At 33.7% G+C, this 14,532-nt stretch overlaps 2 protein-coding genes across 8 annotated transcripts in view; one reads left to right on the top strand and one right to left on the bottom strand.

The window, feature by feature from the left end:
- Positions 1 to 5,219, top strand: part of LOC136847822 (enoyl-CoA delta isomerase 2-like) — a 33,807-nt gene extending 28,588 nt beyond the window's left edge. For 3 of the 6 annotated variants that reach the window (XR_010855854.1, XR_010855853.1, XR_010855852.1), the window contains exons 9-11: positions 1,126 to 1,242; positions 3,072 to 3,314; positions 3,852 to 5,219. Coding sequence is in view for 3 of the 6 variants with exons in the window: in XM_067119757.1 (XP_066975858.1) it covers positions 1,126 to 1,224 (99 nt within the window). In the remaining 3 variants the exon portion in view is untranslated. Of the gene's footprint in view, positions 1 to 1,125; positions 1,942 to 3,071; positions 3,315 to 3,851 lie in introns of those variants that run through there. The other 3 variants (XM_067119757.1, XM_067119756.1, XM_067119754.1) reach the window with 1 other exon arrangement.
- Positions 5,220 to 8,839: 3,620 nt separating this feature from the next.
- Positions 8,840 to 14,532, bottom strand: part of LOC136847823 (inactive phospholipase C-like protein 2) — a 607,840-nt gene continuing 602,147 nt past the window's right edge. The window contains exon 22 of one of the 2 annotated variants that reach the window (XM_067119761.1): positions 8,840 to 9,946. In XM_067119761.1, the coding sequence (XP_066975862.1) occupies positions 9,907 to 9,946 (40 nt within the window). In that variant the 3' untranslated portion in view covers positions 8,840 to 9,906. The remainder of the gene's footprint in view (positions 9,947 to 14,532) is intronic. The other variant, XM_067119760.1, reaches the window with a different exon arrangement.

A 14,532-nucleotide genomic window follows, 5' to 3' on the forward strand; every position in this document is an offset into this window, starting at 1 on the left:
CTCTCTCTCTCTCTCTCTCTCTCTCTCTCTCTCTCTCTCTCTCTCTCTCTCTCTCTCTCTCTCTCTCTCTCAGTATTATACATATCCTTTAATAAAGTATAGTGTAAATGAGAATATTGTAGCATAAAATGTAAATAAAAAGTGAAGGATTTTTTGTGTTACTGTACTTAGGCTTCCATGTAAACATACCTCAGTTCTCTCTCTGTCTCTCTCTCTCTCTTTCTATACTGTATCTCAGAACTGTATTTATCCTTTAATAAAGTATGGATTACTGTATCCTGAACTTAAAAGCATGTAACCAAACAAGCTCCAGGAAGTTCACTGATGCCATTGAATGTGTGCTTGTGTACATATATACCCTACACACTTGATGGCATTCATCTTTTGGTTTGTAAACATAAAAAGTAATATAATGAAAATATAAATGAAAATAATGATGTTTAAAATATAAATAGAATAGGGAAGGAGAGTGTGTGAATTACTGTATTAAGCTTAGATGTAAACATACCTCAGTTATTGTTCTCTCTCTCTCTGCCATATTTCAGTACTGTACATATCCTTTAATAAAGTATGAATTACTATATCATAAGCTGCTTAAAAACACAAATCAAAACCTCTATCGAGTCAGGTTTATCCTGCCCTCTTCAACCATCCAAAACTGCATCCCCCCGCCCCCTTCCAGCCAAAGAAACTACTCCCCAGATCCACCCACCTTTTAAAACAACCGGTTCTCAGAGTTCCTCTACGAAGTCTTACTGCCCTTCCTCTCCCATGGTGCCCAGCTGTCCGACTCCCCCCGCCACCTTGGAAACTTCTCCTGGTCTTCCCAGCCCCTCAAAACCCTTTCTCAGTCTGTTTATGAGTTTAAGCAATGTTGCATACCAACATATTCCTGACCGTGTGTAGCACTGCCAGCCTTTGGAGCGGTTTTTTCAAATTTTAAAAATTTGAATACAATAATGAGTTTCAGATAATGATGATCCAGATAGTTAAGGGATTACTGTATTATTTATTAATTTAGTTTAAAGATTTAGTGATATGAGTTTTCCTTCTAACTTCTTTGGGTCCACTTAAGATAAAATGTCAGATGTTTCATATGAGTGAGATTCACCCTCTTTTTCACAGGTTAATCATCAAGAATGTGATCAGTTGGCTCTAACACTTACAAAGGGAGAGTTTACTACTGCTGTTATGGAGTTTTTTAATAGGAAATCAAAACTTTGATGCAGAGTTCTTTACACTGTAAGTTTTGATGTAGTTCACTGTAGATTCATATACACATTATTCAGGTTTATCTTTTATAATTTTAACATTCTTGTACGTCACTACTTTGTTATGCCTGCAGTCAGTGTAAGGTCTACACTGCAGAGTACAAGATGGCATTCCCAATAAGGTTGCGTGAAGTTGGCATGTTAGAATGCATGAAGGTAAAAATTGTAAGGGAAAAAATGTTCCTCCTGAAGGTGTATTATATGGTTAAGATGGTGAATTTTGAAACCACAGTTCAACAGACAACTAATAGATATCAGTTTTATGGGAGTATTGTATAAGAGTCAAGCTAAATTGTATGTCAGTATGTGGATCCAAACTATAGCAATAAAATAAATCTTTTAGTACAGTAAATGTTTGACCTAAAACTCGATTGTTCTGGAAAATTTACCTTGATGGTGAGATGGGAGTGGGTGGGTTGTTCCAGGCAGGTGGAGATGAATTGTCAATAGTGATTACCATAAGTAAGTTTAGAGGGGTTAATAATCAGAGTATCACATTACTCAGTTTCTTAATCTTGGTATTGAAGTTTGAGTTTGGAACACAATGCAAGAAATTTTGTCATAAACCTCAGCATATTACTTTATGAACTGCTTATTATTTGGATTTTTGTTTACTAACGGGAATACATTTTCAGTCAAAATAAAATTTTGTCATCAGTATAACTTAAAATTCCTGTTTTATCACAGTCCCACTCATCATTTACTTAAATCGGAATGTTACAATGATTACCAGTCTTTTGTCTGGCAGACAGAAGAAGGTAGTCTCACTGTGCTTGCACCACTGGCTCCTTAATTAGGTCTTAGCCACTGAACTCACTTTTCATGAGTCTGCAATGCTGTCAGTAGCAAGGGAACAAATTTATACACGTATAGGTTTATTAACAAGATTAAACATAAGATGAAAATGAAAGCTTTCCCCAATTGCAAGACTAAGAAAGTGGTAGGAGTAGGCAGAAAACCTGTCTTAAAAAATAAGAACTATAGCATAGCCTACAGAATTAGCAGCAACTTGACTTTAACAAGTTATGGAACTGAACCTATGCCAAATACATAAAGTTTTTGGTTAATGCAGTAGGAAAGAACACCAGCAAGGGAATAATTGTAGGAATGCTACCTGGTATTTATGTAAGTTATTACACATCAGGTAAGCCATTTGTATTAGCGAAAGAATAAAAAAGTACTTTTATTAAAAGGAAGTAGAATTTTTAGACCTGTGGGAGGTATTTGTAGACAAATTGCAGCACTTCTGAGAGGATGGATTACCTGAGTGGGGCAGACCCCAGAAAGTTTAGGGAAATATGTACCTGAGAATGTGAAATGTTGATGAGCCCTGACAAGAACAATGCCAGGTCTCCTTAGATTACCTGTTATCTCTAAGTCCAAGATAGATCACACTCTGGGAACCTTGAAGAACCTTGAAAACTAATATAGTATAGGTTCCCGTAAGGAAAACAAAATATTGAGAGAGTAAAGAGCAACACAGAAAAATCCTTACCATGATGGTCATCTGCACAGGTTGTTATTAGCATGAAATAAGGGAGTTTCTTAAGTTTCTGTTGTTTTCTATTAAATGTGAGAAATTTACCTTTTATGTTCTTTATTCATTTATGTATTTTTCATTTGTATTGTGTTAATTCAGTTCCCTTTAATTTGATATTTGTTCTTAAAAGTTGTGTCTCAACCCTGAATGTGACGTCACAAAACAAACCCCCTCTAGGAAAACTCCCTTTGACACTTCTTTACTCTTTCTTGATGACTGTGTTTTGTGGAAGCTTTTCATGTATATCACTGTTCATCCAGAATTCAAAAGAGAAGCAACTCAAACTCGATTTTCAAGAAATTCAGTAGATAAGGATTCACCGTATGCAAGATCATCAGTTCAACAAGTTTTTATCAGCAAAATTGCAAAATTTACAAGTTCACAAAGTTGTCGCATGGCTTCCATCAATTCTACAAGAAGTTAATAGTGTCCTAAGAAGGACCTCGAGATGCAAAAAAACCTTGACGCAATTGAGGTCATACAGCAGTACAGCATTGCATAAGGTTAGTTGGGATACTTGTGTTTGCATTTGAGGAGAGCATATTAGCCTTGCACACTGTTAGATATTGAATGTCCTTTGAAATTACTCGTTATTATTTAATTTTTTAGAATACCTTTGCCTGTTGAGTTTTAAACAATTGTAATTGTCTCAAAAAAAGTGTCCACAGCAGTATTTTTTTTATTCATGCACTAATCACTTTTTTCAGTTTTATAGTAATTTGTTCCTTTATTTTGTGTACTAGCAGCTTTTTTCCACACTTTTATTGACTTTGCTCTGCTAATGTTTAAATATATTTGTACGGTACATTGTTTGCTTTGTCTTTTGCTATGTCATAGTGTACATGTCAAAGCCTCCCATATATGTAGTATGTTTGGAGCAGCTGTTGTGACCAGGTGTGTTTTACCGACTCTCACCTTTAGGGTGTGTTGTACATGTAAGTGGTTTCCATGCCAGTGGTTTCACTGTACATGGAGGAAGATATATCAGTTGAGATGGTTAATGAATGCCATTGCTGACGTGTTTACTTTTACCATTTCAGAGTTTAGTCTCCAGATAAACAGTCATTTTCATCAACTCCAGAGTCTTTAGTCTCTAGATAAACAACAGTCATTTTCATCACTGGTTATGGTGAGGAAATACCAGTCCTCACATGCTGCCCATGCTGACTGCTTTGCTCTCATCCCTGCCTGTGCCAGGGTTTCTGTGCCACTGTTGCAACCAACCTGCTGCCCATCATGTGCATTCCACACATACTTTGCTTACTACCCAGCCTAGTACAATTCATGCCTAGCTATGCCTCTGCCTTGCCGTTGGTTGCCTTTAGGATAAAGCGTGGTTTACTAGTTTCAATGTCCTGTCCAATGATACCCAGGCAGTTATATTGGTATGACTACAATGCAACTTTTTGTCATGTTCGAGAGAGTGCCTTCAGAAGACGTAATGAAGAAATATACAACACTATTTATACCTAAGAGAGAACATTATTAATGCCATGAATATCATTGACAGTAACCAGGACAACACTAATGACGTGGAAATGTATGTGCCAGGAGGTCTGGCAGTTTTCTTGGAGATAGTTTAATTTATCAACTTCTCCAGGACTTAAAATGGAACCAGGTTTGTGGTATAGTGAAAGTGGTATTGATCTAATCAGCGTCATTGTTCCCCGTTTGATTGATTGTCCCTTTCACTTGAGGTGTCAGAGAAAAATATTGGTTTTACCCATCAACAATTATATATCCATGAGTTTGAATCTTCTGGACTACTTATAAGTTCTTAAGTGGATATAGAAGTACTGTGTCAGTACTTTGAGGAGGTTCCAGTCATTGGTTTTAAGGCAAAATGCCAAACCCCTCAAGGAACCATTAGATCAAGCTTCTTTTTTTTTTTATTTCACATTGAAGAAAGCTATTTTCTTCTGGCTTTTGCATCTTTGAGATGGGTCAGTAAAATTTTGTGTATTCTGGAGTATGGTTACCCATGCTAAGGATTGGAATTCCTTTTTTGTCTTACTATGGCTTTCTTGTGAGACAAATCTGATTTTAAAAACAGCAGTAATTTACATACAAACTATTACTTAAAATGCCGAGTTCCACCTCCATCCTGCATGACTTCTCTTTGCTAATGAAGTACGTTACACAAAAGGTGTATGAGGCTTCAAGTAAACATAACTGGGTTATCTATAAATAATGAATATTATGAAAAATAATGTTATTTAAAGTTAGATATTTTTACTATATTAACCCTTAAACGCCTATTGGACGTATCATACGTCGACTAAAATTGTCTGTTGGGTGCCGAGTGGACGTACCGTGCACATCGACTACAAAAATTTCAACCTTCGTCATCTTTGACTCGACCGAAATGGTCGAAAAATGCAATTGTAAGCTAAAACTCTTACATTCTAGTAATATTCAATCATGTACCTTCATTTTGCAACAAATTGGAAGTCTCTAGTACAATATTTCGATTTATGGTGAATTTTTGAAATAAAATTTTTTCTTACAAAGACGGCGGTAACTCAGCCTAAAATTTCATAAATTCTTTCGTCATTTTGTCGTAATTTTGCACTGTTCTATATTAGCCGTTACATAAAGTGTTATATATGAAAATGTGTGCAATTTCATGCAAAATACAGCAAAAATACAACCCATTGTTGTAGCTTTTATCAGTTTGGAAATATTTTCATATAAACCACGATAACTGCCAAATTTCAACCTTCGCCAACTTTTGACTCGACCGAAATGGTAAAAAAACGCAATTTTAAGCTAAAACTCTTACGATCTAGTAATATTCAATCATTTACCTTCATTTTGCAACCAATTGAAGTCTCTAGCACAATATTTCGATTTATGGTGAATTTTTTGAAAAAAACTTTTTCCGCACGTCCCGCCAGAAATTCTTTAAATCACGTTGTCGTAATGTTTGCACTTTTATATTAGTCGTTACATAAAGTTTTATATATGGAAATGTGTGCAATTTCATGTAGAATACAACAGAAAATAACTCATGGTTGTAGCTTTTATCAGTTTTGAAATATTTTCATATAAATCACGATAACTGCCAAAATTTCAAGCTTCAGTCAACTTTAACTCGACCGAAATGGTCAAAAAACGCAATTATAAGCTAAAACTCTTACATTCTAGTAATATTCAGTCATGTACCTTCATTTTGCAACAAACTGGAAGTCTCTAGCACAATATTTCCATTTATGGTGAATTTCTGAAAAAAAAAATTGTTCCTTACGTCTCTTGTGGCTGGGTAACTCGGCCGAACATCTCAGAAATTCTTTTCGTCATGTTGTCGTAATGTTTGCATCGTTTTACATTAGTTGTTACATAAACTTTTATATATGAAAATGTGTGCAATTTCATGTAGAATACAACAGATAATAGCTCATGGTTGTAGCTTTTATCAGTTTTGAAATATTTTCACATAAATCACGATAACTGCCAAAATTTCAACCTTCGGTCAACTTTAACTCGACCGAAATGGTAAATAAACGCAATTGTAAGCTAAAACTCTTACATTCTAGTAATATTCAATCGTTTAACTTCATTTTGCAATAAATTGGTAGTCTCTAGCACAATACTTCGATTTGTGGTGAATTTTTTTTAAAAACATTTTCTCTTACGCTCTGCTGTAACTCGCCTAACATCTCAGAAATTCTTTCGTCTCGTTGTCGTAATATTTGCACCGCTTTATATTAGTCGTTACATAAAGTTTACATATGAAATGTGCGCAATTTCATGTACAATACAACAAAAAATAACTCATGGTTGTAGCTTTTTATCAGTTTTGAAATATTTCCATATAAATCACGATAAATAGAAAAATTCGACTTTCGTCAACTTTAACTCGACCGAAATGGTCGAAAACTGCAATTGTAAGCTAAAACACTTACAGTTTAGTAATATCCAATCAATTAGCTTCATTTTTCAACAAACGGGAAGTCTCTAGCACAATATTTCGATTTATGGTGAATTTTTGAAAAAAACATTTTTTTACGTTCGCGCGTTACGAATTCATGTATCATTTTGTGATAATATTTTCTCTGTGTTGCTTTGATCGTTTTAAAATGTATTATATACCAAAATCATCGCAATTTAGTGTAAAATACAACTAAAAAATTAACTCATTAGCTTTAACCGTTTGCTTACAGCGCGATTTGTATACAATTATATACGAGTTTTTTTCGCTGTCATATATTCCAATATTTATATATGATAATGATATTTTTTCATTTCTGATGGTTGCATACTAAACTTCAGGCAATGACAAAAAAATGAGCCAAAAATGAACTTAATCTTAAAAACTAAGCGTGCTGTGATTTTTGAAAAAACTTTTCCGCTTCAGCGCTAACTCACCGAATGCCGCGGCATACGGGAGAGGTTTTTGTAAATAGGGCTTCGGCGTTAAAGGGTTAAGCATGTGTATATTTTCAGTTAAGTTGTTTGCTCTTAATTTTTCTTGACAATTGTTTGCACTCAAGTTTTTGTCATTTTCCTGCTTAGTTTAGCCATGTGCTGCTATTTGAGTGATCTTGTGGAGGCTCAAGTGTATCCCAGAAAAGCATATGACTATATATAAAATGGAAAAATGCCTATGGTAAAATAATCTGTCATTATTACAAGATTATATAAACTTTCCTAGGCACATTTTTAATGTAAAACTTTTGAGCTGTGGCCTACGGTAGTGTTAACTGACGTCAAGTAATTATAAGCATGTGGTTGCCTGGTTTTTATGGCCCTTTAAATCACATTTTCATCCAACATGATTTTCATTCTGGTCACTGGTATTTTCATTTACATGCTTTCCTTAGGGAACTCATGTTGACCTGTCTTGATAGGTACAGTATGTGCATTGTTAGAATTCTTTTTGCACTCAAAATTACAACCAGTTTGTGTCTCCACCCATAGCAAGTTGTCAAATGCTCGTGTACTCCTTGGCTACTTCTTAATGAAGGACTACTTCACGTCAGGGTAGTGATTGATTCTGAAGGTGTATTTTGGGCTGCACCCAGATTTAGTTTAGGATTTAGAGTATGTTCAGCACTGTTCTTCTTGGTATTAATCTTGTGATATCTCCAACAACATCAGGGATCTTCCATATAACCGTCTTTCTGTGGCTGAGGAATGTAAATTTTGGTCTATAGCTCTCCTGAAATAAGAAACTTTCTACAAGCACTTGGCTTCATCAGTCATTTCTCTGGTTTGGGATTACTGCAAAAGTTTTTGTAACAGGAATTGCCAGAGAAAAAAAAATTGCAGTGGACAGGACTTATCAGCAATGGAATAGAGTTGATTGAATCACTTGGTATAACAAAGAGCAGCAGCACTGGATTTCTTCCCGAGTAGATACTGTACCAGCTTTCTTCAAGTTCAGATAATCTAGTTGCCTTGGCCTCATTATGTCACTTCAGGAGTGTGTCAGCAATCCAATGTGGGTTAGACCTATAGTTCTTAGTAAGTCATCTCCTTTCACTTTCCCATGTTTAATTTTGAATGTTCATTGTCTTACAAGAGTAGAAAATGGTACCAGAGAGCTGCTGGCATCTCCAAATTTTAAGAAAGCTTAGTACTATACGCATAACGACTGCTTCAGACTTTCAAAAAGATGCAGGGTCCAGTGAAGTTGGCATTGCTACAGAGTTCCAGCCATGAAATTACTTTTGATAATCTGAAGGAGGTAATTTTGGCTTTCCTTCTGTGTCGTACCAACAGGATTGGTCTAAGGTGTTCAGGTAACTGAATTAGAAGTTGTAAAATCTTAATTATTTCTACCTGAAGCATCTTTGAAACGTAAGTGGCAAGTTGCTAACTGAAGGTCTCATATATGCTAATGAAGCTTAATAGCCTCATTTGTGAGGTGAAGACATCTGAATTATAGGTGATTTCGTGAAGTTGCATAGCAATTTACATTAAGAAAATTTGTAATACTATATTTATTTAGCCTTTAAGATTATGCATTTAGGATTGCATGTATTTTTGTAAACAGTCAATATTGTCATGGGAAAAAGAAATACTATTCACATTAATTGATTTATTTCTTGACTTGCAACAACTTCAGCCAACGTTTAATTGAACCTGCTTCTCACCAGTGACTGTACTGTCAAATTAGACTTCTAACAAAGTTAGCAACAATAACAAAACTTAAATCTAAATTGTAAAATCAAAAACCATAATTTTTAAATAATTGTATGGAATGTTGTTGACCTGAATTAATAGAAATTTAGAGCAAAAGTGGACAATGTAGTTAAATTTGACTTACAAGAAAGTTCTAACCTGAGGAAAAAACTAGGGTGGTGTTCTGCTCATTTCATATTTCCTTACAAAGATTTTTAACAAATCTAAAAATACCATTGTGAGCCAGGAGACTAAAATTTTCTTTTATTCTTGCCAACTTTCAGTTGTTATTAAGACAATTCATAAATAATTTTGCTCTAAGCTCTTACAGATAACTACTAAGATGCATCTGATAATTCTATAAATAACTTACCCAAATTCCCAGATAATCATTAAATGATAAAACCTCCTTTTTTGTCAAGCACAAAGAAATAGGTAAAAAATACCCCTAAAAGGGGCTTTTCTCGTCACTTTTGTCAAATTACAAATACAATTTTGAAAATGAGACTTGGGTCTGGTGAGACAGCAAGAGACTTTCATTACTGTCATTTACAAATGTAAACAAAAACTTTGAGATAAGCTATACATACATACATATAATTTATATATTTCTTTATGTATACTTAACACATTTTAGTATTGTATTCTCATGGAAAATACATCATTCATCATTCTTTAATGCGTCTCCATATGTTGCATAGTTTAAAGATAAACACACCATTCACACACAATCAACCAGTATTATTAATCTGGCAGGAATAAATGATGGGACTTGGTTAGTATAAATAGGAGATGAAAATAGCTGTAAAGAAATGTAAGGAGTAAAGGGGGCAATAAAAGTACCGTAGCTATATGATTAAGGTTAAGAAAGTACAGTACAAGATTTGATAGCTGACAAAAATAAATTAATCAGAAAAACAGAAATGAATTTGTAGGTGGCTGACAAATCACATACACTGGGAGTAAGGATTAATGTGATTCTTGGGCCAGAATCTTAGCACACGGTTCCCTGAAATCACAAAAAAAGCATTGAGTATGACAGTATACATTGAAGGTAATTCTAATGACTAGAATAAATAGAATTTACATATAATTACATCAAAGATGATTGGAATGAACTTTGTACAAATGAATGAATTTTTAATGTTTTCATAAAATTTCCTTGAATTCAAATAAAGTTGAAACTGCTATTGTTGCATTGCTGTGCAGTTACTGGATACATCAATATTCCTGTCAAGAAATGCACCAGGTTTAATATTTATATATTTCAACTTCAAACTTAAATTCAGTATTCTAGTGGAAGACATAATAAAAGCCAGGTGTCACCTGTGAAAAGCCCATCGCTTGGACATAAGTCTCTTTGCAAATATAAGATAAACAGGGATTCCACAGTTAAATGTTTTAGCCAGTAGATTTGTTATTTCTTAAATTTAATTAGTTTAAATACAAACTAAAAGGATCAAATCTAGATATCCAAGGCAAATATTCACAAATATTTCCTCAATAAATTCAGAGGTGGGCAATTTGTAAATTGTTGGCACAGTGAAGGCAGTATTAAGGGAAGGGAGATCGAAGTGAATGTTCAGTATACATACTAACAATAACAGAAGGTCAGCAGTGAAAAATTGGGTCTTTAGGTTCTAGGCAATGATGGTGGATTTTTGGTGCTTAATACGTTACCTTTCAGACAAGGAAAAGAAGCAGATCTAAGTTAACTCTCAAAATAATTAACTTAAAATTTTTTGCAGTTATTTCCTAAACAGATAGTACAGTACCTTAGATTATAAAAGCGTTGTATTTATGACCTTCATCTTTTACTTGGCTTAATTTGATTGGATCCTTAGCACTTCAAAATTGAAACTTACACAAGATGGTGGTAGCCACTACTTCCTTGCTTTGGTATCAGGATCTGACCTGTGTTCCTCAAAATATCCAGATGGTTAACAAGAGGCAATTATTGACAAATTATGAAGTGTTGGCCAAAACTTGTCTCTGAGAGAGATTATAATTATTATAAAGTACAATAACAAGACCACCAAGTCACACTTACAGAGTGAGATATAGGCGCAGTGATAAAAAGTGAGATGGTTTTAGAGGGTGATAAGGGGGATCAAAGGCAAGGCCATATTGCATGGGTCATGGCTTAGCATTTGCTATCTTTTGGCACCAGCCAACCATTCTTGGGTTCGGTAAGCCTCTCCAGTTCCACCAGATCCCAGTTGACTGGTTCTGAGATTGTCATCTTTAAATCTGTGCGACTACCATCTGAAGATATTGTGCCTTAACGCCATGCGAGGTTCTTACTACTTTTCTACCATGAAGTTAACGGTTACATAACAAAGAATGGGTTTTCGATATATAGTTATGCTAACTGGATTGGCCTAAATTACATGAAATTCCAGGCATGTCCCCTATTCAAATAGTTTACTGAACTTTGCCTTAGTAATTTTCTTTGATACTTTTAGTTAAAACTACTGTCTCTAGCTTTGTAGTTTTATTAGGTCATTACTGTATTTTCTTATCATAATGTCTTCCCATTTCAAGTCAACCATCCATTATATATCAAAATGACATTGGAAGTAGTCAGGTTAACTTCTCATAAGTCAGTAGTATAGTGCCTAACTATACATATGATGGTTTTCCTCACAACCTTGAAAGACTGGTGGATATCTTTATTTAAATTGTACAAAAGCTATTTTTTGTTCATATTCAACATTTTATGACATCATAATTACTGTATACTTTACTGTATTCAAGGTACAGAAACTGTGACTAAATACAATTCCAAGTGTATATAGTATAGTACTCTGGTATTGTAAATGTTATACAAAAGTATAGTATAGGAAAAACAATAGAACCATTTTATTTTAAGAAAATTGTGTAAGTATATACTTATTAGGAATTTTCCCTTTTATTAATGTTCCATTGGAAAATTTAAATCGCCCTCAGTAATTTAAATACTAAAGAAGAATAAAGGATATTTAAATTATCACAATATCTCAATAATATCTGGATATTTCACAAGTATTTACTTCAAAATTGGTATCTTACCTTTTATAATTGAACTATTTAAAAGCTAGTATAAAACAAAACAGGGAGAAAAAAATGGGGAGGATAAAAAAAAGATATGCTGAACTGCTGAAGGCAGGTGATTTGGCGCATCAAAACAAAGCTGGGATTTTTCATACTTTTTAATAATATATGTCCTTGTAGATAGCTTTTATTTTATATGTAAGGGTAAGCATAAGTAAAGTCCATCTGAATGAAGTGTTGCACGCACATAAATATACCTTGCCAAAAGCAAATATTCCACTGTCGTTTCACAGCAGTGTTTTATGGTGTATTATTTCAAATTTTGTAATATTATGTAAAATAGGTCTGCCCTATGGCCAAGATTTCATATCACTTACATGATTGACAAGGATATGAAGTTGAGCTTCAAAAATATTAACATAAAAGCTTAGCAAACTGTTTGTCAATATTTTGTAAAGATTTTGGTTACCTGAAAACTGGCAGCATTTCATTTGTTGACACACCTTTTGACAAGTATAGTACTTTTTAACCATGTAGAGCATTGATGTAAATACTTTTATAATTTTTTGATGCAGTTTGCAATCCAAGTGCAAAAATGTTAAAAATTAGATTCTTAAAATATCATTAAAATTTTTATGCCCCGAAGCCTCAGCTGTAAAACTATTCTACTACTTTGCAAGATTTACTCTCAACAGTTAGAAATGAAATAAGTTCTGTCCACTCTTTAATCTTTCCACATTCTGTTTTGAATTCCCATCATCTAGATTTTCATGTGACCTTGCTCTGCAGTTTCTGGGGTTTCTTACTGGTCTTTGTCTTGCTGCTTCCATGTATATTAGTATTTGACTAATCATCCCTTTCCTTTCTCATCACGCATATAACCCTTAACTAGTTCCTGTCACGTTGACTGTAAAAATTAATTTTGCATACTTTGCCTGTTGGTAAAGTCTGATGTTAATTGTGGTATTCATATTATAATGACAAATTATTTTAGGGTTAAATTTCTCATATATATTTGTTCATATTTTGCAAAAGAAGAATGTGAATTACATTTGTTCATATTTTGCAAAAGAAGAATGAGAATAAATTCATTCTTGAGGATTGATATCAAACGATTTGAAAATTTGCAAAATATATCCAAATATATTCTTTATATGATGATGCAGAGAGAATGAATTGGGATTTTAAAGCTGAATGGGTTACCTAAACAGAAATTTTAATTACTGAACCCGTGAGCCTTGGTTAAAGAAGGGTTTATTTGAGATTGTTTTATGTGGCATAAAAAAAATGGGTGTTTTTCTAATAAGACAGAAATAATTGATTTGTAGTACTGTACTGTGTACCTGAAAGCTTTCTCAGCATAAAGGTTGTTTGCCAAACATTTTTGCACAACTTGAAGGTAGTTGCTTGTCTTGGCCAATCGGTAAATTGAGAACTCCTGCAGTTTTCAATTCTTCATGACTATGGAACTCCACAGCATGGATGTAAAATTCCAGGTATCAGTCATTCCCACATCAAAGTATTTTACAAATTCAGAACATTTCTAGTAAAAATAGCTTTCATAATATTCAGGGCCTTTGCTCTCACAGAGTTTTCAAGTGTGTTTTAAGGTTTTCAATTCATGTTGCCAATATTTGATTGTTAAGCATTTGTTTTCTGTTGGTAAAGTTTTTGCTACCCTGAGATTCAACTAGTCTAGCTAAACTTTAAAATGTCAAATAATAATTAGTACTGTGCTGTACAGCACTTTCAGTGTGCCCTAACTATTTGGATATTTTTGCATCCATACATGGTCATGGAAACAAAAAATGTAGATAGTAGACTTAAACTTGTCGTAATATAAATAAGAAATTAACTGGCAAATTAATAGTTATGTCTAAAATTTGTATGAAATAAACCACTGAGGAATGTACCGAGTCCCTACATTCAACTTCAGTCATTGTTACGCTATTAATTTGTTGAAGTGTTACACATGATATAATAAATAGGCTGAAGTTAATCAGGCATATTTGAACTGTACAAGTATACTTTTACTTCTCAAAAAGAAATGTAGTTATGCTTTAGAGTTCCTTATCATATATTTTTACGGATTGTTTATGTAAATGGCAAGTGAACTGCAGAATAACTAGTTCAAAAAATCTTTATTAGCCCTCTGGTGATCCGATGACGCAAAACCGCGTCAATAAATTTTTTGCCGTAATTGCTCTGATGATGTGATATCCTTGTCATCCGTAAGTTACTTTCGGGGGAAATTCACACACACACAAAAAAAAAAGTTATCCGAAGAACACGAGGACTGCGCCATTGCGTGGGCAGATCTTGGACCTACAAGAAAATGCAGTTTTAACTTTTTTTTCTAGAATTATTTATTACCGAGTAATTCTGAAAATTCAGCATATATATATATATATATATATATATATATATATATATATATATATATATATATATATATATATGAGTTGAATGCTGTAGTTCTGGCTGAATTCATGCATGATATAATTTTTTGCACGCCTGTTTTGCATCTGTAAATAACTTCAATGTGCATACATATATCTTTTT

Source organism: Macrobrachium rosenbergii, chromosome 17 (genome assembly GCF_040412425.1).
Source record: "Macrobrachium rosenbergii isolate ZJJX-2024 chromosome 17, ASM4041242v1, whole genome shotgun sequence".
NCBI classification, from domain to species: domain Eukaryota; kingdom Metazoa; phylum Arthropoda; class Malacostraca; order Decapoda; family Palaemonidae; genus Macrobrachium; species Macrobrachium rosenbergii.